A 22,206-nucleotide genomic window follows, 5' to 3' on the forward strand; every position below is an offset into this window, starting at 1 on the left:
TGCGCACAGCAAATGCTTAATAAATATTCACTGCATTATGGTTATTTTCATTATGACTAAAGCAAGAAGAAAACAAGATGTACTGATTCTCCCTGGTCTTTCAATGATCAAAGTCTGAAAATTCTTTGTAAATCTACCAAAGACAATAATGCAGAAACTGTAAGGATGAAGAAGAACCTACCTAAAATTTCACAAGTCATCATTACTCAATGATTAAATAATGTGGAAGCATCTAGTACAGGTTAAATAGTGTATAGCTTATTATAAACATTTCTCTGGTTGGTTCTGAGCCCAGTAGACATATACTCACTTATTTCTATAAATATTAAGTCTAATCCAGCTTGGCACAAACCTGTTATACTACAGTGGCACAGATTATCTGTCCCTAGTGCTTTTTACAGACTTTATTACTCAAAAATGGAAGAGAATTAGAGCAACTATTTGAAAAGAAACTAAATCAGACAATAATGGTTTTAGGTCAATAATCTAAATTTGTTGTCTACATTGGCCAAGCTCACTGGTTAATTCATGTGTGGTGGTCTAGTCGCTAACTCATGTCCAACTCTTTGTGACCCCATGGACTGTAGCCTACCAGGGTCCTCTGTCTATGGGATGCTCCAGGCAAGAATACTGGAGTGGGGTGCCACTTCCTTCTCCAAATTCATGTGTAAGGCCCATTTACTATAAATACAAAACCTCTAAATTTTAGAGAATGTAAACAGCAACAATTTGTAGATAAATCACAGTTTAGTACTATTGATATTTATTTCTCTGTCAAGCTTGATTCTTGTGATGTAAATGAAATTTTGTTAGTGTTCCTAGAGTATTATTTAATATTATTAAATTACTGACATACTAGGAACACGGACATTACGCGTGTTGAACACTAGCTATTTCATTTCTGAAGTGGCCTCTATCAGGTGTACAAATTCATAATATTCTTGCCAAATTAGCGACTTGGGCTGGTAGCAGAATTGAAGAATTATCTTTGAAATTGAGGTAAGCAGATAGTTAAGTATATATTCATACCAATCTGTTTGTAGACAGAGACAGAGAGAAAAAGAGGGAGACAAGACTGGTAAAGAAAACACTTCACCAAGAAACGGCGGGAGAGGGTTGTCCAGGTTGTACAGTGGTAAAGAATCCGCCTGCCATTGCAGGGGACACGGGTTCGATCCCTGATCTGGGAGGGTTCCACATGCTGCAGAGCAAATAAGCCTGTGCCCCACAACTATTAAGCCTGTGCTCTAGAGCCCGGGAACTGGGACCACTGAAGCCTGCATGCCCTAGAGCCTGTGCTCCACAAGAGAAGCCACAGCAATGAGAAGCCTACGCACCTCAACTAGAGAGTAGCCCCTGCTTGCCACAACTAGAGAAAAGCTCACAGAGCAACGAAGACCCGGTGCAATCAAAAAATAAATAAATAAAATAAAAATTAAAATCAGCATATTAAAAAAGAAAAAAAAGAGCAAAAGAAATGGTGGGAAAAACCAAGCAGGCATCTCTATAGCCAATCACTCTAAATGAAGTCATACTAGTACTAACTTATCAATAAAATATCCCAGAATCGGACTCCCTCCATCCACAGCCGGCTGCTTCCAGGTGATGATGATGTAATCCTTGTTGGCATCCAAGCACACCACGTCCAGGGGAGAGGCGGGGGCTCCTTCAATCTCTGCATCAGCATCTGGGGGGATACAGAAGGACCCGTGAACCCTCTCAGATGCATTCTGTCAGCCCCCAAAGCCAAGGTCATAGTGCAGACCTCTCTTACCACATCGCTGCAGTGGCTACATCGTTGGCCAAGTAGTTTATTATTGTTGTCACTGTTCAGTTGCTAAGTTCTGTCCAAATCTTTTGCGACCCCAAACCCCACAGACTATAGCCCACCAGGATTTTCTGTCCATGGGATTCCCCAGGCAAGAATACTGGAGTAGGTTGCCATTTCCTCCTTCCTGACCCAGGGATGGAACCCATGTCTCCTGCTTTGCAGGCAGATTCTCTACCACTGAGCCACCAGGGAACTCCATTAGGCCCCAGTAGAGCAATCATCAATTTTGTAATTTGCTTACCAAAATAACAATATGTGCTTTTCACCATCAGTACAAGGAACATTATGTCAGAAAGGGCTCTGAAAAGGACCCATGACCTTGGCTTCATAGTCCTTGCCTGCCCAAAATATTCTAAAAGAAAATAACTATGGAGACATCAGAGACTGCTCTCAGAAAAGTCTAATGTAAATTATGCCAGGATGTCTGTTCTTAAGATAATTATTGTGCAGCGTTACTCAGAAACTATAAATGGCTCCAAGGGGGAGAAAACGGCCCCTTCTGTCACGTTCTGGATCCAGAAGAGAAGAACCAAGAAGTTTTGCCCATCCCTATGCTGGGACTACCATTTTGGAAGAGAAACAAAAACATTCATTTTAATTAAATGTTTGTTCCCAAACTGAAGATACTTGCGAAAGGAACTCTGATGCAATACCCACATCTGAGCTTAGTTTATCTGAGTTTAGCAAAAGTCCAGGACTATACAAGAAACAGTTCAGTGACTGCCCATGAAACAGGATCTGCTGACTGTGGGTCTCCTCAGCAGTGTGTGTACAGATAAATTAGTGACTTGGGGGTGTTTTTAGGTGGAAAGGAAGGGGAATGAAAATAACCACTTAATAGCCTTTTAAGTGAGAAGGATTAAGATAAGAGGCAGAATCCCTGGGGGAGGAGATCCACAGTTGCGAATTCCTGCTGACATCCGGTCAGCACTTTAATAACTGGAATTAGTAGGAGAGGAGGCTGAGACTTGCAGGAGCCACTCACCCAGGGAAAGCACTCTTGTTGACCAAATAAGAAACACTTTCTTTTCCAATGAGCTACCCTTATGTAACTCTTCTAAGTCACCGAAATATTTGCTAAGAAGGCTGAGATATTTGTTTGTATGCTTCTGAATCGAATAGGTATGTGTTATCTGTGAAGGGCTCAAATCATTTTGGTTTTGAACATTCTGTTTCTTGCCCCATGAACTTGTGTGAACTCATGAACCTGCAGGGTAATATGTCCTGTGTAAGTGCGATAGGAGAATCTAACTAAATCATCGTGCCCGAAACACAATGCAGAATCCCTGCATGCCACATGATGGCAAACGGGCATTTGGGGAGGGCAGGGGAGAAACGTCTTTCCTTCCGGGCTTTCAGAGCACTGGATGGTGGGGAGAAGGTCAGCTGATGGTAAAGGTGGAGCTGAGCTGTGTGCATGCTCAGTCACTCAGTCATGTCTGACTCTTTGTGACCTCATGGACTGTATGGAGCCCTCCAGGCTCCTCTGTTCATGGCATTTTTCAGACAAGAATACTGGAGTGGGTTGTCATTTCCTCCTCCAAGGGATCTTCCCGACCCAGGGATTGAAACTGCGTCTCTTGAGTCTCCTGGCCTTGGCAGGTGGATTCTTTACCACTAAGCCACCTGGGAAGTCCTGGAGCAGAACTAGCAGGAGGTAGAAACGCTGACCTTAACAGGCCTAAGATTTGCTCAGCTGCAATGAAGGCAGCTGGCAACCTCTAGGCATGCCCCCCCTTTTTTTTTTAAAGCAAAAGGCCCATAGTGTAACAACTGGTAAACTTGGTGCCGATAGGTAAATTCATCGTGTGTAACAGAGCCTGGCAGACAGTAAGCATTTAGGGAGCCATTTCTCAGCATTTCTATAAAATTGCTTGGAATATGCCATTTGTTGTGTGGACCTGAGACTCTTTCAAACACATATTCTGTATAGCAGCTGCTGGAAGTCAGACCTGAAACTGTGTTATGTTGCTTCACACATGTGCTCTCGCCTTCGTCAGCTGCTGCAGGGCGCCTGGCCCACGGCACCCATCTGGTCAAGGTCAATTCTCTTCTTAGCCTCTGCCCTTCCTTCTTCCAGTGCTCCAAATAGTCAAACTTTTTGTAGCTTTGATTGATTAGACCAAAGATTACCCTGTTCCTTTTTTATATTTTGATCTCTGACACAGGCTATTTAATAACTTTTTTCAAAATGTAAGTAATTCTATTGTTTATCCTTATTATAAAAATAGTACATGCTTATAAAATATATGATAATAAAAATACATGTTAAAATCCCTCTTAATTCCGTAACTCAGAGATTACTACTATTAATACATTGGCCTAAACTTTTCTGGATTTTTTTCTATATTTATAAACTCAAAAGTGCTTGTTTTTCATAATCTAAACCAACTACATTTCCATTTTTCTAAGTGATTGTTTTTTAAATAAAAGTGGGATTGGACTATATAGTTTCATGTAAACTGTTTTTTAAAATATATTTTCATATTAATTAGTATAAGTATACACCATTAAGGGCTTCCCAGGTGGCACTAGTGGTAAAGAACTCATCTGCCAATCAGGAGACATAAGAGCCACGGGTTCGATCCCTGAGTTGGAAAGATCCCCTGGAGAAGGGTATGGCAACCCACCCCAGTCTTCTCTCCTGGAGAATCCCATGAATAGAAGAGCCTAGAGGGCTCCAGTCCATAGGGTTGCAAAGAGTCAGACATGACTGAAGTGACTTAGCACTCACACATACACCATTAGCTTTCATTGTTGTGCAGTATTTCCATTGTTTTTATGGACTATTTATTACACATTATTTTCAACTCCGATTGGTGGATACCTAGATTCCTTCCAGACTTTCCCCAAAACAAACATTCCTTTCTCAGTTTTGTCCACTAAAATTCTTAGAAATAGAATTGTTGAAAGTGCACACTGTTGATATATAGTGACAAAACCCCCCGAGAAAAGCTGAACCAATTTACACTCACCAACAACATGTAGGAGTGTTCATCCATCCATTCCTTCATCCTAATGGATTCTAAAAACCTTGTAAATCTTTTGAATGTGATAGATCAATTTTATTGCTTTGATTATAGCAAAAACTTTTTCATCCATTTATCTGTCAACTGTAATTCTTTTTTCATTACATTTATATACCATCCTTCATCACTTTATCATCTTTCTCTGCTCCCCCCACCATGTATGTGTGGAGGGGTGGGGACAATATATAAAAGTCTAGAAGAATATGTATTAAAATGATAATTTTGGATATCTCTGGATGGTAGACTTATGATGGCTTTTCTTTTGTCCTTTTTTGCTTATTTACATTATCAATTTTTTCAGAGAGAACATATAGTATCTATGTAATAAAACCCTGGCCAAAAGTGTACAATCTGGAATGTGTTTCTGCTGACATATGGTGCTTTCTGCACTGATCATTCTGGTTCCGAAGCTATTTCCTAAGCAACAAAATACCAGAGCTCTAAAAAAAAATACATGGAAATGGCTTCATGTATCTCAAAGTTTAAAAAAAACAAAAACGTAAAATGTCACTTAAAACACTCTGGCAGTTTCTCAAAAAATCAAACACAAATTTAACATACGACCCAGCAATTCCAGTGGTAGCTATCTAACCAAGAGAAGTGAAAGCCCAGGTCAGTGACTATGAATAGAAATCTTCATAGCGGCATTATTCAGAGTAGTCAGAGAGCAGAAACAATCCAATTGTCTATCAACTGGTGAATAGACACACAAAATGAAGCATGTCTAGTCAGCAATAAAAAGAAGTAAACTACCATTATAAAGAACCTCAAAACATATGCTCAATGAAAAAAAAGACAAAAGTGAAAGATCACATATTCAGAAATGTTTAGAAAAGAAAGTCTATAGTAACAGGGAGTAGATTAGTGGCTGCTTGGGGGCTAGACTGGGAATGAGAGTGGGGAAGGGACACGAGAAATATCTCGGGTGGGGCGGGGTGTGATGGGAATGTTCTAAAGCTGGATTGTAGATGGGGGGCTGGTGGTGCACAGCTCTATAAATATTCCAAAAAGCACTGTCCACTTAGCATGGCTGACTCTTACGGTGTGTAATTACATCTCAACAAAGATTTTTTTAAAAGAATCCAAAATATAGCACTTAAAATAAACTTACAAGGGAAATGGTCTTCTAAAAGTTGAATTCACAATTAGATTTCTGAGACTCGTCTTTGCAATTTCATCTTTCCATGAATCTTCTCAATTCTCTCAACATCTGATACATTTTAGAATCTTCCCTTATTTTGTGGAATGAAGACCAGCTTAATGATAAACTTCAATCCTTCCACCTATCCGTGGTTAGTAATGTGAAATTTGGTCTCAACCTGCAAAGGACCATGACCCTGGCATGGCCACTGAGAAATGTTGTTGAGGAGACCCTGGACTGTGTCTGAGCTCCCAGGAAAAGAGCACAGAGGGAATCCTCAAGGCATAACTCAGTGCTTTCTGAGTCACCAGAGAAGACTCTAGTTCAGGTAAGACACTTGAGAGCAGAGGCAAAGACTCTGTTTGCTTATTCAGTTCTCATCTGGCCAGGACCATCAAGGTGGTTAAATAAATATACTTGCTGGTAACTTCCAATGTGTCCATTTTCACTGCAACCCTTTTTCCCTTACAAGATCTGATTTTTCCCAAAATGCCCGGTTTTCAGTTGGTAGAGATATTCATGCATCTTTATCAGTTGCTGATCTGAGGCAGAATCCAATGATCATTTATTACTTCTCAGTACTGCTGTGGTGTAGACTGCTGACCGTCCCTAGTGTCCACTCCTCCTGTTGCCTCTTAGTACTGGAACCCTTGAGCTTCCACGGGTAACATGCTGTCCAGCTAGAACTTCATCACCCCAGCTCCCCAACACACATGGAGGTGTGTTCACCAAGAAGAAGTGCTGTGTGCATCTCTGCATCTCCCCTCCTGCAGGATGGCCTGGGAGTCAGGGCAGCACAGGGCCAGCCGAGCAGCAACATAGATGGGACCCAAGTGCTTTGAGCAGGACCATCTGGACCACTCTTCTACATTGATGGACACAGGACAGAAATAAACTTTTTGTTTTTAAGTTCCATTTCAGCAGCTTAGCCTATTCCCTAACTAAAATCCTGGGTTAGCCACCAGAAGACCTGCATCTTAGTACCACTTTTGTTTCTCAACAACTGCGAGGTTTATGCATGCATGCTAAGTTGCTTCAGTCATGTCTGACTCTTTGCAACCCCATGGACTGTAGCCCACCAGGCTCCTCTGTCCATGGGATTATCCAGGCAAGAGTACTGGAGTGGGTTGCCATTCCCTTCTTCAAGGGATTTTCCCGACCCAGGGATTGAATCTGCGTCTCTTACTTCGCCTGCATTGGCAGGCAGGTTCTTTACCATTAGTGCCACCTGGAAAGCCCATGAGGCTTCTGGAAAATCAATTTACTTTACTGAGCTTTAGTTTCTGCATCTTAAAACTAAGGGGAATCCTAACATTTTGTGAGCCTTAGACTCCTTTGGAAACTGGCCACAGGACTGGAAAAGGTCATCTCACTCGCTAACAAAGTAATGCTCAAAATTCTCCAAGCCAGTCTTCAACAATACATGAACCGTGAACTTCCAGATGTTCAAGCTGGACTTAGAAAAGGCAGAGGAACCAGAGATCAAATTGCCAACATCCTTTGGATCATCAAAAAAGCAAGAGAGTTCCAGAAAAACGTCTATTTCTGCTTTATTGACTATGCCAAAGCCTTTGACTGTGTGGATCACAATAGACTGTGGAAAATTCTGAAAGAGATGGGAATACCAGACCACCTGACCTGCCTCTTGAGAAACCTGTATGCAGGTCAGGAAGCAACAATTAGAACTGGACATGGAACAACAGAATGGTTCCAAACAGGAAAAGGAGTACGTCAAGGCTGTATATTGTCACCCTGCTTATTTAACTTATATGCAGAGTACATCATGAGAAACGCTGGGCTGGAAGAAGCACAAGCTGGAATCAAGATTGCTGGGAGAAATATCAATAACCTCAGATATGCAGATGACACCACCCTTATGACAGAAAGTGAAGAGGAACTAAAGAGCCTCATGATGAAAGTGAAAGAGAAGAGTGAAAAAGGTGGTAAAGCTCAACATTCAGAAAACAAAGATCATGGCATCCAGTCCCATCACTTCATGGCAAATAGATGGAGAAACAGTGGAAACAGTGGCAGAATTTATTTTCTTGGGCTCCAAAATCACCGCAGATAGTGACAGCAGCCATGAAATAAAAGACACTTACTCCTTGGAAGAAAAGTTATGACCAACCTAGATAGCATATTAAAAAGCAGAGACATTACTTTGCCGACAAAGGTCTGTCCAGTCAAAGCTATGGTTTTTCCAGTAGTCATGTATGGATATGAGGGTTGGGCTATAAAGAAAGCTGAGTGCTGAAGAATTGATGCTTTTGAACTGTGGTGTTGGAGAAGACTCTCGAGAGTCCCTTGGACTGCAAGGAGATCCAACCAGTCCATCCTAAAGGAAATCAGTCCTGAATGTTCATTGGAAGGACTGATGTTGAAGCTGAAACTCTGATACTTTGGTCACCTGATGTGAAGAGCTGACTCATTGGAAAAGACCCTGATGCTGGGAAAGATGAAAGCGAGAGGAGAAGGGGACGACAGAGGATGAGATGGTTGGATGGCATCACTGACTCAATGGATATGAGTTTGAGTGAACTCCGGGAGTTGGTGATGGATAGGGAGGCCTGGCGTGCTGCAGTCCATGGGGTTGCAAAGAATCAGACTTGACTGAGCGACTGAACTGAACTGAGACTCCTTTGGAAAACTCGTAAAGAAAGAATAAAGATCCCTTCCTCAGAATAATGCTTTTAAATGCATAAAATAAATACATGAGCTTATCAAAGAAACCAATTATACTGAAGTACAGTTTTAACCACAGACCCCCTCTGGAGTCTGTGGATCCCAGTTAAGGACACCTGGATGGCCTCTAAAGTCCCACCGTGATCAAAATGCCTAGATGTTCATGACTCCATTTAGTGTAAAATGGAATTTATTTTTTATCCATTTAGATTAAAAAAAAGCAATTTTGTTGCTATAAACCAATATAAACCATATTGTTTATATATTTATTCTCTGTGAATTGTGATGCTTTCAAAACAAACCTTTCTGGTTGGGGAGAGATCACCCATCTTCTGGGGCTAGCCAACTCTAACTTGTCCAGAGCTGACCTCCTTCAACCAGCCATGTTCCCCAGGAGGAAATATTCCTCTGACTTAACCATCTCTGCACCAGGCACCAGAAAACTAGGCACAACCCCTATAGCTTAGGGGCCACTGAAACTGCTCACACTAGCCGATCCTAAATTGTGTATCCCATCCCGCCTTGCCTTTTCCACAGGAAATCCAGTAAAGACTGTGGTCTGAGCTCTCCCCTCTGACCCTGCTGCCTCCTGGACAAAGCAGTGTGGCTGCCTCCCCATGTAGCCCGGTGTGGTTCTCCAGGACCTGTGAGTGTGATATACTCTATTTTTCTGAGCCCCTCCTCCATCTACTCATGTGACTATCAATCAAGTCACAGAAAAGAACACAGGGCACTTGTGGCCAGGACATGTGCATGGTCTTCTAAGTGCGCTCAGATCTCATGTATCGAGAACATTTCCACTTGTACATACCCTACTCGTTCAAGACACCACTGAGAAAATAAAGACTCCTAAAATCACCAATTATAGCTTATCTTAGAGATTCAGTGGTACATTTGCTTCCTAGTTCATAAAACTAAGAGAAGGCCTGGAATGAAACAACAAATTTGCTCTCCAAAACAGATCAAGAGTGAATCCCCACTGCTATTTTATTGTTCCTTCTTTAAACCGAGATGACTCTTCGTTCACACCACTAGGACGCAGCCTCTCAAACACCTACAGAGGACTGTGCTGGTGGCTCACTGAAGAAGAGGAAAGTACTGACACTAGTAACAGCAGCACAGTCTGGAAACTGGTCACCTTCAGGTTGGTGCTTTTAGGGTTAACCTTTTCACATCCATTCTAATTTTACTAGATGCTAACATCCCTGTGCTACATCATCTGGGAGAATTTTTCAATTTTTTTTGGGCCACACCGTGTGGCTTGCGGGGTCATAGCTCTCAGACCAAGGATTGAACCTTGGCACCCCAGCAGTGGAAGCACTGAGTCCTGAACACTGGACCCTGGGAAGTCCCAGGGGGAATTTTCCAACAGCCCTTTCATCGTTACCCAAAATATGTTTGGATAGATTGATACGGACTCAGTGTTTTAAATATCCTCAGATGCTCTGCTTTCTGCCATGTCTTACCTCGAACAAAGACGTAAGCACTGTACTGGTCATAATATTCTCCCATTCGAGCACGAACTGTGTAGAGACCTTCGTCTTCCTTGTTGAGATGAGAAAATGTTAGTGTTGCCCGATCTCCACTCCAATGTGTTTGCACCCATTTTGATGGAGAAACAGGTACCCCTGGGTGGAAAAACGTAAACAAATTTGCTGACTTCTTTCTCCATTACTATCTTCTTCCTCCCTCCCCCCAACTCGCTCCTCTCCCCATCTCTCTCTCTCTTTATTCCTCTTCTTCTATATTGAAAGCTATCTGACTATTAGAGGAAGTCTGTAAGACTTTGAGTCATTGTGCCATATTTATATCAGTTAAAATGCTAGACCAGAAGTGAGGGAACCACAGCCAGATATATCATCTGGAAGGCCCAGTGCAAGATGAAATTGCAAGGCTCCTGGCTCAAAAAGCAGAAGAAAAAAATACAGTTAAGGTACTAAAATATAAAACTTTTTCCTCTAAAAATAGTTTATTATTTATAAAACATAATAGGGTAATACAAATTACAAAAAAATAATTATTTTCATGCCATAATTCTTACATACAAACAATACTTTGTTTTGTGATATGTTGATGGATAATACAGAATTTTTTACTTATTTTTTTGCAACCTCAGTTATTAGGTGATCTAATTCATACTTTTACCAACTTCATTTTAAATTAATAAAATTGAAAGTAACGTCATTCAGTCTTTGCAAATGCAAAGTCACAAATAAGTTTTGATTCCTTTTATTTTGAGAAAGATCTTTCCACTGATGCAACTATTAATGCTGTTGCTAAGAGTGCTATATAGTTATAGTATTATACAGTTTTATACTATATACAATTATATAGTTATGGTTATAAAATTAACAGTAGGTTAATTCTCTGATAAGCTATTTTAAAATATAAATTTTTGTACTCTAGAGCTGACAATTCTTGAGGAACAATTTTTTCTAAAAGATTTAACTCCTTATACAAATAGTTTCATGTAAATCTAAATTTAATTTTAAATGTATATTTAAATAATTGCATCTTAATGTTTTCTCTTACATGTCCTGTACCTTTGATCATACATAAAAAGAATATGGCTTCATGATTTGTATATAATTTAAATGCCTATTTATACATTTTCTCACTGTAACTTCGATTATTAGAAAAATTACTTTAAAAACATCTTTCTGAGCACTAGCATGGCAGTTTTCAATTCAGTTGTTTATTTATTAAAACTAGCTACTCTATTTAAAAAGAAAAAAAAAAAAACATCTTTCTTGTTAATAACTGCTTCATCCAAAGTTTTGTATGGAAATAGTGTTTATTTTCACTGAATGTGTCAATCTTTAAATTTAATTTTTATTTCCAAGCCCGTGAATATTTGCTTTGCAATGTTGTGGCAGTTTTCATAAACAGAGAGTCCAAACTCAGAAGCATTCTAACTGCCTTATGTGCCTTACTGCAGTGTCTGTATACGTGCTTTTATTCTGTAATGTTTTACAGACAAAGGTGTGATTGTTGGCAGCTCCTGTCACGGTGCTCAGGCCAGGAAGTTCATGTCTGTGCAGATCCCACAGAGACGGGTCCTGGAGATGGACCGGGGATCTGGGTTCCCACTGGGGGCTCCCGGGCTGCATCTGCTGGGGCCTCTCCTCTCCTCTAGGGCCACGTCCAGCAGCACTGCTGCCGCCACCGCTGCAGCTACTACTGGCTTCACTCCGGGCGCAGACCCCGGTCCTCGTCATCACTTCACGATGGCCCAGCCTGCCCGGTGCCCACACGGACACTGAAGTTTAGGCCCGCTGCATGGTGAGCATGCTGACTACCACCCACAGTGCCTGGGAACCAATAAGACTTCACTAGATTTCACTTTATCTTACCAAATAAAATTAACTTACAAAATGAACATATATCCAACTTGCAAAATGAAAATACATTTTTTGTAATCTTTTCCCTGTAGTACATGGTGATAAGAAATTATGATCTCCACAAATACGTTATAAAAGTTCTGCTACTCTAAAATATGTATAAAAACTTTTGTAACACCTGGTAGGTTATGTCCTCTACTATCCAGTTTCTGCCAGTTCTGGTAAACAGAACTGCAATCTATAGACATTGATGCTTTGGGACCAAGTCCGGTCTGCGACCTTCTGCGAATATGAGCCTCAGTGAGAATTCATCATTAAGGCTTACCATTTCGGTACCACTGGATATCCGGCTGGAAATGTTTAATTTCAGGGGTGATAACTACACGGCAGCCCAGACTCATTGTCTCGCCTTCTCTCCCGAAAGACACTTCAAACTTGTCATCAAAGTGGATCTCAAACCTAGACGCATAACCGTAAGGGGTCACGGCAACTGGACACAACAGAAACAAACATCAGTAATTTATTTTTTATCATCAAAGAGACATAAGCATTTTAATTAGCACAGGCCAAAAGCAATCACAACAAACCTGTCAAATAATTTATAAATCATAGTTTCAAATTTTCCAGCTATTATTGTATCTCAATATAAATGAAATGACAAGAGAAGGACTTGATTTGGGATGTGTTCCTCCTCACTCCCACCCAGCACTCCTTCTCATGCATGGGATTGATACCAATGATTGCAACTAGGAATATTAAAATTAGAAGCCATCCCATGAAGTATAGGTAACTTCCCTAGTGGCTGAGATGGTAAAGCATCTGCTTACAATGCGGGAGACCCAGGTTCAATCCCTGGGTCAGGAAGATCTTCTGGAGAAGGAAATGGCAATCCACTCTTGCCTGGAAAATCCCATGGATGGAGGAGCCTGGTAGGCTACAGTCCATGGGGTCGCAAAGAGTCAGACACGATTGAACGACTTAACTATATATACCATGAAGTATGGAGAAACATCAAGCTGATCAGTTAGGTGAAAAACTGACCCATGAGTAAGTATTTCCATAACCATTTTCAAAATGACCACTTATTTTTTAATGTTTGGAAAATAAGAATTTGGGGCTTGACTACCATTTCCAGTCTGAACAGAGTTATCATCTAATTACTGAAGAACCATAAGGGTTTTACTTTTATTGCTTCCCATGAAAAGAAGTTCTGATGCAGATGACATGATCGAAGTTCACAAATTTATAAATTACTATGGATCAGAATACTAATAATTTGTTATTAAACCACACTTAGACCTCATTTTACATTGCATTTTGTAAATTAGTGTATGTATTTATTCATTCATCATCAAATACTACTCTGTATCAGGTGCTGGGGTCCAAAGATAAAAGGTCCAGCCTAGCCTTCAAGTGGCTCATGGGTCAGTGGGAGCAAACAGTTAACAATTAGTGTCCAGTGAGTAGATGTCCTTACAGAGGTGTCATAGCCTCACCCGGACACATAACCTAAGTAGGTGTGGGCTGGGGTAACGTGGGGGGCCGACAGAGACTTCTTAAGGAGATGATGCTACACTGTTTATATAAGGATGAGTAAGACTGCCCTGCTACAGTCCAGACTCTATGTATGTGTGTGTGTGGTTAAATCACACTGCAGGTTTGTGTAATGATTTTTCTCAGCTTAAGGAAAGGAAGACTTAAAAGCATTTGTCATTTTTAGCCCATCACATCCAGGCTTTTATAAAACCAGAATAAAGCAATTATAAGCAGAAGGAGAATACAGTAGCCAAAGAATCTAAAAAAATAAAACTAACTACAGGTAGTATTATGTACATGTGCTAAATCACTTCAATCGTGTCTGACTCTTTGCGATCCTATGGACTATAGCCTGCCAGCCTCCTCTGTCTATGGGATTCTCTGGGCACAAATACTGGAGTGGGTTGCCATGCCCTCCACCAGGGGATCGTCCCCACCCAGGGATTGAACCCATGTCTCTTATGTCTCCTGCACTGACAGGCAGGTTCTTTACCACTAGTGCCACTTGGGAAACCCATTACATACAAACTAGCACATATTATAATATAGCCTATGCATTTATTTTGGGTTTCCCAGGTGGCGCTAGTGATAAAGAATCCATCTGCCAGTGCAGGAGACCGAAGAGACATGAGTTCCATCTCCGGGTTGGGAAAATTCCCTGGAGGAAGGCATGGCAACCCACTCCAGTATTCTTGCCCAGAGAATCCCATGGACAGAGGAACCTGGCTGGCTACAGTCCATGGGTCACAAAGAGTTGGACAGAACTGAAATGACTTGGTATACCTGCATTTATTTCAGTGTTATGGAATAGCTTATTATACAGTATTGTACAGAGATGACACAGAAAAAATATTTTCAGACTTACAGCTGGGGGGCAAGGTGGAAGCCCCTGAATGGAAGCGAGTGTCATCAAATTCTCCCTTGTATCCTAGAAAAGAAAGCAGCAATTCTTGACAACTGCTTCTTGACCTCTTTATACGTTAGCAGTGAGAATAAATTTTTTAAAAGTACACTGTGAATGAAACAAGTCCAGCAAACCTACTCTTTACCACAACCGAAGCGTATGCTGAAAGTTCTCCTTTGGCATTCATGGCCGAGGCCCGGTACTGAGCCGTGTCTTCAAAATCACACCTGAAAGAACGGATGGGATGAGTGCTCGGTCCAGTGACACTCCTGGTACAGCTGTCCCTCAGTGTCTGCAGGGGACTGCTTCCAGGACCCCCATGGTTAACAAAATCCAAGGAGGCTCAAGTCCCTTAAGTCAGTGGTCCCCAACTTTTTTGGCACCAGGGACCAGTTTCATGGAAGACAATTTTTCCAGGGGTGGGGCACCGGCAGAGGCAGGGGGCTATTGGTTCAGGCAGCAATGGAAGCGATGGGGAGCGGCAGATGAAGCTTAGTTCACTTGCCCACTGCTCACCTCCTGCTATGCCACCCTGATCCTAACAACCATGGAACGGGACAGGTACTGGTCCTCAGCTGGGGGATTGGGGGCCCCTGTTTTAAGTAAAATGGAGTAGTATGCTGAGGCCTTGGTACCCATGGGTTCTGTCTCTACAGATAAGGCGGGCCGATGTAACTCCTGACTGTTTTGTCAAGGATCTCTTTGCTAACACAACACATAGCACGTCATCAGTTAACACACCACTCTTCGGGACTCTTGACAAAGCTACACTTTCTGATCAAGCTCCCTGTGGGATTTTACATAGGCCAATAGATCTACCTACCAACAGCTATAGTCCACTGTGACCCTAGCTTGAGTTAATTTAAAATGTCCAAAAATAAAAGTCAACAATGTGTTGAGTATATACAGCATGAACAGTGTGATAAAAAGTTGGTTTAAAGTTGTATCTGGAGCAGAAAATGTCTGGTCATGTACCTTTGTAGCAGGTAAGACCCGGAGGGGCCTCCCTCAGGATGGGTTTCAGTCTGGTTGTTATAGTGTGACGGAGAGACAAAGAAACAGCCTCTCCTTATAGATGCCCAAACAGATTCAGTTTTGTCTCATGTGTGGTTCTGTGTTTTAGCCTCAAAGTACAAACAAATTATCTACCCCTCAATTCTACTAATGTTCAGGCCCACAACACAATACAAGAAGTATCATTTGGAAGTTCCTCTAAGTTATGATGCAGACATAGGGATGTCTTGGGAGACCTGGGTTCAATCCCTGGGTTGGGAAGATCCCCTTAAGAAGGGGATCTACCTTCTACCAGCTACCAAGGGGATCTACCAGCTACCCACTCCAGTATTCTGACCTGGAGAATTCCATGGACAGAAAGGCCTGAAGGGCTACAGTCCATGGGGTAGCAAAGAGTTGACTCGACTGAGCAACTTTCACTTTCACTTTAGAGAGAGAAGGCTCTCATGCAGAGACGAACAGGCTAAGATTTCAAAGCAAGCTGTTTTATCATTGCCAGGGTTCGTGTTCTTCACTGTTCTTCTTTAGTTTCATTGGTGAAATTTTAATTCTTGTTGAAATTTTATAGACATAAATATAATCCCAGGTGGGTCAATATGGTTGCTTATTTAATTTATAAAGCAACCACACAGCTCGCTGCCGACTTGGTTGAATCACCATCTGACAGAAAGGATGGGTCTTTAGGAAGGGGTCCCTACTTGGCGGATCATCCCAGGGCCCTAGGGTTCTGCTTGAAGCCGAGTATGACCTGTGCCAACCTCTCTGATCTGAGAAAGCTATATATCTCCTGAGATTAGAATGACTTAAATTCTACTTTGACTTCGCAGCACATTATGGTTTTATTTGAACTGGAAATGCTGGGAGCTTGTGTAACTTCTTCATCCACATTAGTAGGCTTGGATTTCAACACCATGTTAGGAGACATGATACCCCTTTGAAGACCCAGAAGCTTTGATGTGGATTCTGCTTTAAAATCTTTGCTGTTGATCTGCTTTAAAAAACCTCCCCGTGTCAGGCCCTGCATCCACCTACAGGCTGGCAGAATGGGCACGTAGTTCCCACACAGTTACCGGCGAGCTGAGGGAAGAAACACTTTCTCTAGGGCCAGCTTGGCGCTCATTGTCACCCACCTCAAACCTCACTGGCCTGCACTCATTAAAGGCGAATGTGTGTAATGCTGGTGCGGATTTGGGACTCTGAGAAGGCTGCTGAATACAAATAAACGCCTATTTTGTAACTTATTTTTCTTGCTAATACCTGAGAACTCCCAAGTACAGAAAAGGATTGTTGTTTAGTTGCTCAGTCATGTCTGATTCTTTGCGACCCCATAGACTGTAGCCTGTCAGGCTCTTCTGTCTATGGGATTTTCTCAGCAAGACTACTGGAGAGGATTGCCATTTCCTCCCAACGTAGGGATCGTACGTGAGTCATCTGCATTGGCAGGCGGATTCTTTAACACTGAGCCCCTGGGAAACCCATACAGAAGGTTAAATAGATACAAATGAATTTTTCCTCATCATCTTTGACTAAATTCAAAAGATCACTTTGGGCAGTAACATGGGCTTGGTAAGAATGTCATGATTATCACTCATAGGCGTGCACCAAGAGAAGCAATACTTGGGACTGTCCTCCATCCTGATACCACCGTGTAGGGAGGAAGAGGGGAGAACCCCCCCGCCAAGCAATTGTCGGGCAACATACATAGACCGTGATGTTTCTTACCCGATTATCTCCAGAGTGTGCATTCCATATCGGCTTTCGATGATATACTTTTCAGGATGTGCCTGGACATTTATTGGCACCTGGTTTTTATACCTATGAGACAATGGAAATGAGGTGAAGTAAGTTGAGGTGTAAATAGCTTCACGATTAACACGCACACAATTGTTCTTGAAAAAATATCTGTAGATATAGCACAGAGGTCAGTAGCAGTGTCTGCTCAATAAATGCAAATAAAATTCATTACAAGTATCATAAACTTTCTTGATGAATGTGCGTCCCTCCTCCATTAAAAAAATTACATTCAAGAAGTTGGCCATTCACAACCATGTGTTTGAATCTTGCGTACATAATTTTGAGTGGAAAGAGCCAGATACAAAAGAGTATAATGATTGTTTTTACGTAAAGTACAAAACAAGAAAAGATCAATTAATGCTGCTAGAAGTCAGGGCAAGGGGCAGGGATGAAGGCGGTCCCTTGGGTGCTAATAATGTTTGGTTTCCTGATTTTGGTGCTTGTTACCTGGGTGTAGGTGGTCTACAAAAATTAATCAAAGTTCTACATTTATATGCCATACCACACTATTTTGTGTACATATTATACCTCAATAGATGATCTTAAAAATGAAAAGAAAGAAGACCATTGTTGACACAACAGAGAGGAAGGCTTTGAGTGGGTTTTTTGTTGGCTGTCTGTGTAGGATGAAAGCAAAACATCCTTCCCCCTGACATTCCTGCACGTTATTCAAAACCTTGTCATTGCATTGAAAGCTCATTATATTTGTTTTATTTTGTCATGAGCAAGCATAGCTCTCAGCTTGGAAGAACTTAGAATATCAGTCATGAAAGAAAACTACTGATAAATAGAAGCTGAAAGAGTCCCTTTTTCTGACTGCCGATCCCTGGTGAAGCCTCTCAGTCTTGAGAGGCAGGGGCTCCCTGGAGGGGCCCCTCCTGAGACACCGGCCCCTGAGTCTGCACCGAGATTCACCACCACGTCCTCACGTTCTCAGTGTGTGCTCAGTCATTCAGTTGTGTTTGACTCTTTGCAACCCCATTGACTGTAGCCAGCCAGGTTCCCCTCTCCATGGGATTTTCCAGGCAAGAATATTGGAGTAGGTTGCCATTTCCTACTCCAGGGGAGCTTCCCCACCCAGGGATCAGACCCACGTTTCCCGCAGCTCCTGCGTTGGCAGGAGGGGTCTTTACTATCTGAGCCACCAGGGAAGCCTCATGTCCTCAGTAGCCAGTAGCTATGGTGCTGGACCTAGCTTTTATGCTTAAGCCATTTTCTGCCCAAAGGGGGAGCTAAATTTCATTTGTTTCCTTTTCAGACATTCCACTTCATGTGCATAATTATCACAAATGATGCTAATGACCATAACAGAAACAGAGTATTTACTGAGAGTCGGGAAAGGCTCTCAGTACTTTATGTCTAGATTAGTAAATTCAATCCTCACAACAACCACATAAGGTTGCACTACTTTTTAAAGAATATAAATATATTTTCATTTGGCTGCGCTGGCTCTTAGTTGCAGCATACAGTATCTTTAGCTATGGCACATGAGGTCTAGGTCTAGCTCCCCAACCAGGGATTGAACCTGGGCCCCGTGCATTGGGAGCTCAGAGTCCCAGCCATTGGACCACCAGGGAATTCCCAGTGCTACTACTTTTAACATCATTCTCCAGATGAAGAAACCCGGGCATAGAACGGTTAAGTAGCCTGCCCCAGCTTTAACAGCTAAAACAGCAGAGCTGGGATCTGAACCCAGGCGATCTGGCTCCTGACAACATGGGATGCTTCCATCTTCCTACTGTTCTCTATTTCTTGTTACTGTTTAGTCGCCAAGTCATGTCCAACTTTTTGCCACCACAGGGACTGTAGCCCACCAGGTTCCTCTGTCCGTGGTATTTTCCAGATAAGAATACTGGAGTGTGTTGCCATTAAATTCTCCAGGGGATCGTCCCGACCCAGGGATCAAACTCATGTCTCCTGCTTAGCAGGTGGATTCTTTACCACTGAGCCAACGGGGAAGCCCAATTCTCTATTTAGCTGCATTTTATTTCTTCAGATTTTTGGACACGGTTATAAGCAGATTTGGGAGCAAGGGAAGTTATAGAAAGGGAAAGAGAAAGGAAATAATCCTCAGCCAGTCCTTTCCTCTCCCCAGCTTGTGTACACACACACATAAACACACATACACACTCACACTCATGCCCTATGTCCCTAAAATGCATACTTTTCTACACTTTAGAAAATACACCATTCTCCATGTAGCAAAATTCCAACTCATCCTTCAAGGCTCTGATCAAATACCACTTATTCAATAATCTCCTCCCTGAAATTCCACACAACATCATTCCCACCTCTTCGCATCAGTGTTACTTGGTTCAAATGGGAAGGTATAACGTTAATCAAATTATGGTTGGGTAAGTGTCACTTCTGCTAAACCGTGAGTGCCTTGAAGATGGGGTTTCTGTCAGATCCGTACTGATTTCTATTCCCACTCTCAAGGAAGCAGCCATCCCAGGAAAATATTAGGCAGTGTGTATTAAATTGGACTGAACAGAGTCATTGGGTAACATCATAAATTCAATTGTGCTTCTTGAATTTTGGTGAAGGAGCAGAGTTCTGACAAATCCATCTTTCATGGTATGGATAATTTAAAATCAGCGCAGATGAAGAAGGTATGCTGAGGCTGTTTGTGTCTTGGTTTCCTTGGATGTGAAACGGGAGGGTGGACTGGCTTAGGAATCGCAGCTGTGTAGCAGGTGTAGGGGCACAGCCTTCCACCCCACCCTTGGGAATCATTCTTAGCTGTTTCTGACAGTCCAGAAACGGCCTCAGACAGCTGTCCCCCCACAGGGCTCCAGGCGGACAGGACTGTTTGATCAGAGATGGGCTGTAAAAAGCAATCTGCTGGCTGCTCTTAATTTGGAACATTCCTAGTTTGGATGAATGACAGGGTCGATCACGTTAATCATGAGCATACTCTCCTGACTGAATCGGTTTCAGTCATTTCACACCTGACTCAGAAGCTTCTTTTTGCTCAGTTTACTTTGTGCTGGGGTATTTTCAGTATTTCTTCCCAACATAAGAAGATATAAAAGACACCAAATGTGTGTGACCGGTGCTACTTGACCAAACAACTGAGTGACGCTTGATTTGGCTTCTGACCAAAAATGATGTTCATGTTTCCATAAAGTTTGAATTAAAATAGCATTTGCAGCTCTTAGGCTTGCTTCACCTTCCTTGTCCTTCGGTCCAGCAGTCCCCAACCTTTTCAGCACCTGGGACCAGTTTCATGGAAGGAAATTTTTCCACAGACCAGGGGGCGGGGGATGGTTTCAGGATGATTCAAGCACATTACATTTATTGTGCACTTTATTTCTATTATTTTTACATCAGCACCACCTCAGATCGTCAGGCACTAGATCCCAGAGTCTGGGGACTGCTACTCCAGTCCTGTGTGACTTAATATCTCAATGCCTTTCCCCCAGTTTTCTAATGTGACCGCTTGAAATAGATTTCTCTCTCTCTCTCTCTCTCTCTCTCACACACACACACACACATTTTCTCTCCACTGGGACTCTATATGTCAGTGTAAGAAGCACCTGTTTTAAAGCAGCAGACAAGGATTAAATGAGGAAGCTATTCAAATCTGTTCTTCAAGGAATTCTCCTTGTGAGGCACTCGGGTTCAGAACCACTTGTGATTGACTGTCTTCAGTATCAAATCAGAGGAGAAAAGGAGAATTTGAGGCCTGCTTTGTGTACACTTCACAGCTTGTTATTTCTGGAGAGTGGAATTCCAAACTGGCCACTCATCGGCTAATTTTAGAGAGTAATCTACACCCTGGGACTATTTATCAGGTTTCTGAAATTCTTGTGAGTATTTATATGTACACCCTTTTCCTCATCATTTTCATCTAAAGTTGTATGAACGACTAGTTAATGAACTTCTGTTACACATTATTTCTAGACTAATACTCTTCATTTATCTATGTAAAATACACACTTATTTTCCCCAAACAAATGTCTGTCTGGATACTAGGCTGAATTTGATAACAAGGGATTACAGTGAAAGCTCTTTGGCAGTGTAAAGTGTGGCCAAACAAAAGGACTTCACTCTAACTTTTCTTTGTCAGCAAATAATGCTGCCAAAATTATCTCTGTCACGTTGAATCCCCTTCCCCCAAAAGTGTGGTTAGAATGCAACCCTATTGTTTTGAACAAACAGCCATTACTCACTTTAAAAACCAATTAGCTGAGAGCTAACTCTTCTTTAGCATAGAATTTGGATGTAAATAAGAAAAATCTAAAATAAAATCCCAAATCTTTATACTTCAAAAGTAATTATAAAGAATTTTTAATATTTTAAATGCAGGTTGTTTTCCTACAATAATATGTCAGTAATTGCTAAATTTAAATACACTGTGAATAACTCTAATCTTGTAAAAAATTCAATGCATTAATTCTACCATGGAATTTATGAATTCTCATAATTTGCAAAAATAAAATAAGACTTTTCCAAATCTCTAGACTCTTCCTAAAATACATTTCTCATACTATCTTATCCCTAGGTTTTGAACTATGATCATGTTCACTGACAAGTTTAAGTGTCTATTTATCTTCACACTATCCCTGAAGTGGCAATGACTTCAGGGATAATGCAAAGAATTTCAAATATGTATTTTAAGTGTCTTGCGTGAGGATCTAACCCAGGTGCTAAGTTGTTCCAGTTCGACTCTTTGCAACCCCATGGACTGTAGCCCAGGATCCACATATAAATCTGAAAACAAGGACACTGAGTGTGTGAACACATGAGTTTTACGTGATAATAACAACATATTGTTCCAGGAGTTGGCGTGAGCCTCCCTGCAGATTATATAATTCCAATTTCCACTGACAAAAATCAATCTAGACTTTGGGCTCAAAATGCAATTAAATCTGGCTCTCTAAAAAAAAGAGGGGGTACAACTAATTTAATTCTCTTTCTTTTAAAGAGAA

The 22,206-nt window shown here is 41.6% G+C and overlaps 1 protein-coding gene across 2 annotated transcripts in view; it reads right to left on the reverse strand.

The window, feature by feature from the left end:
* The window catches only part of MYOM1 (myomesin 1), a 118,468-nt gene that overhangs the window by 68,085 nt on the left and 28,177 nt on the right, over window positions 1–22,206 (reverse strand). For both annotated transcript variants that reach the window (XM_043444027.1, XM_043444026.1), the window contains exons 6-11: window positions 17,201–17,293; window positions 14,603–14,691; window positions 14,426–14,488; window positions 12,350–12,514; window positions 10,150–10,311; window positions 1,546–1,687 (exon numbers count right to left, since the gene is read on the reverse strand). In XM_043444027.1, coding sequence (XP_043299962.1) covers window positions 1,546–1,687; window positions 10,150–10,311; window positions 12,350–12,514; window positions 14,426–14,488; window positions 14,603–14,691; window positions 17,201–17,293 — 714 coding nt within the window. The remainder of the gene's footprint in view (window positions 1–1,545; window positions 1,688–10,149; window positions 10,312–12,349; window positions 12,515–14,425; window positions 14,489–14,602; window positions 14,692–17,200; window positions 17,294–22,206) is intronic.

The sequence above is a fragment of the Cervus canadensis genome, chromosome 23, assembly GCF_019320065.1.
Source record: "Cervus canadensis isolate Bull #8, Minnesota chromosome 23, ASM1932006v1, whole genome shotgun sequence".
NCBI lineage: Eukaryota > Metazoa > Chordata > Mammalia > Artiodactyla > Cervidae > Cervus > Cervus canadensis.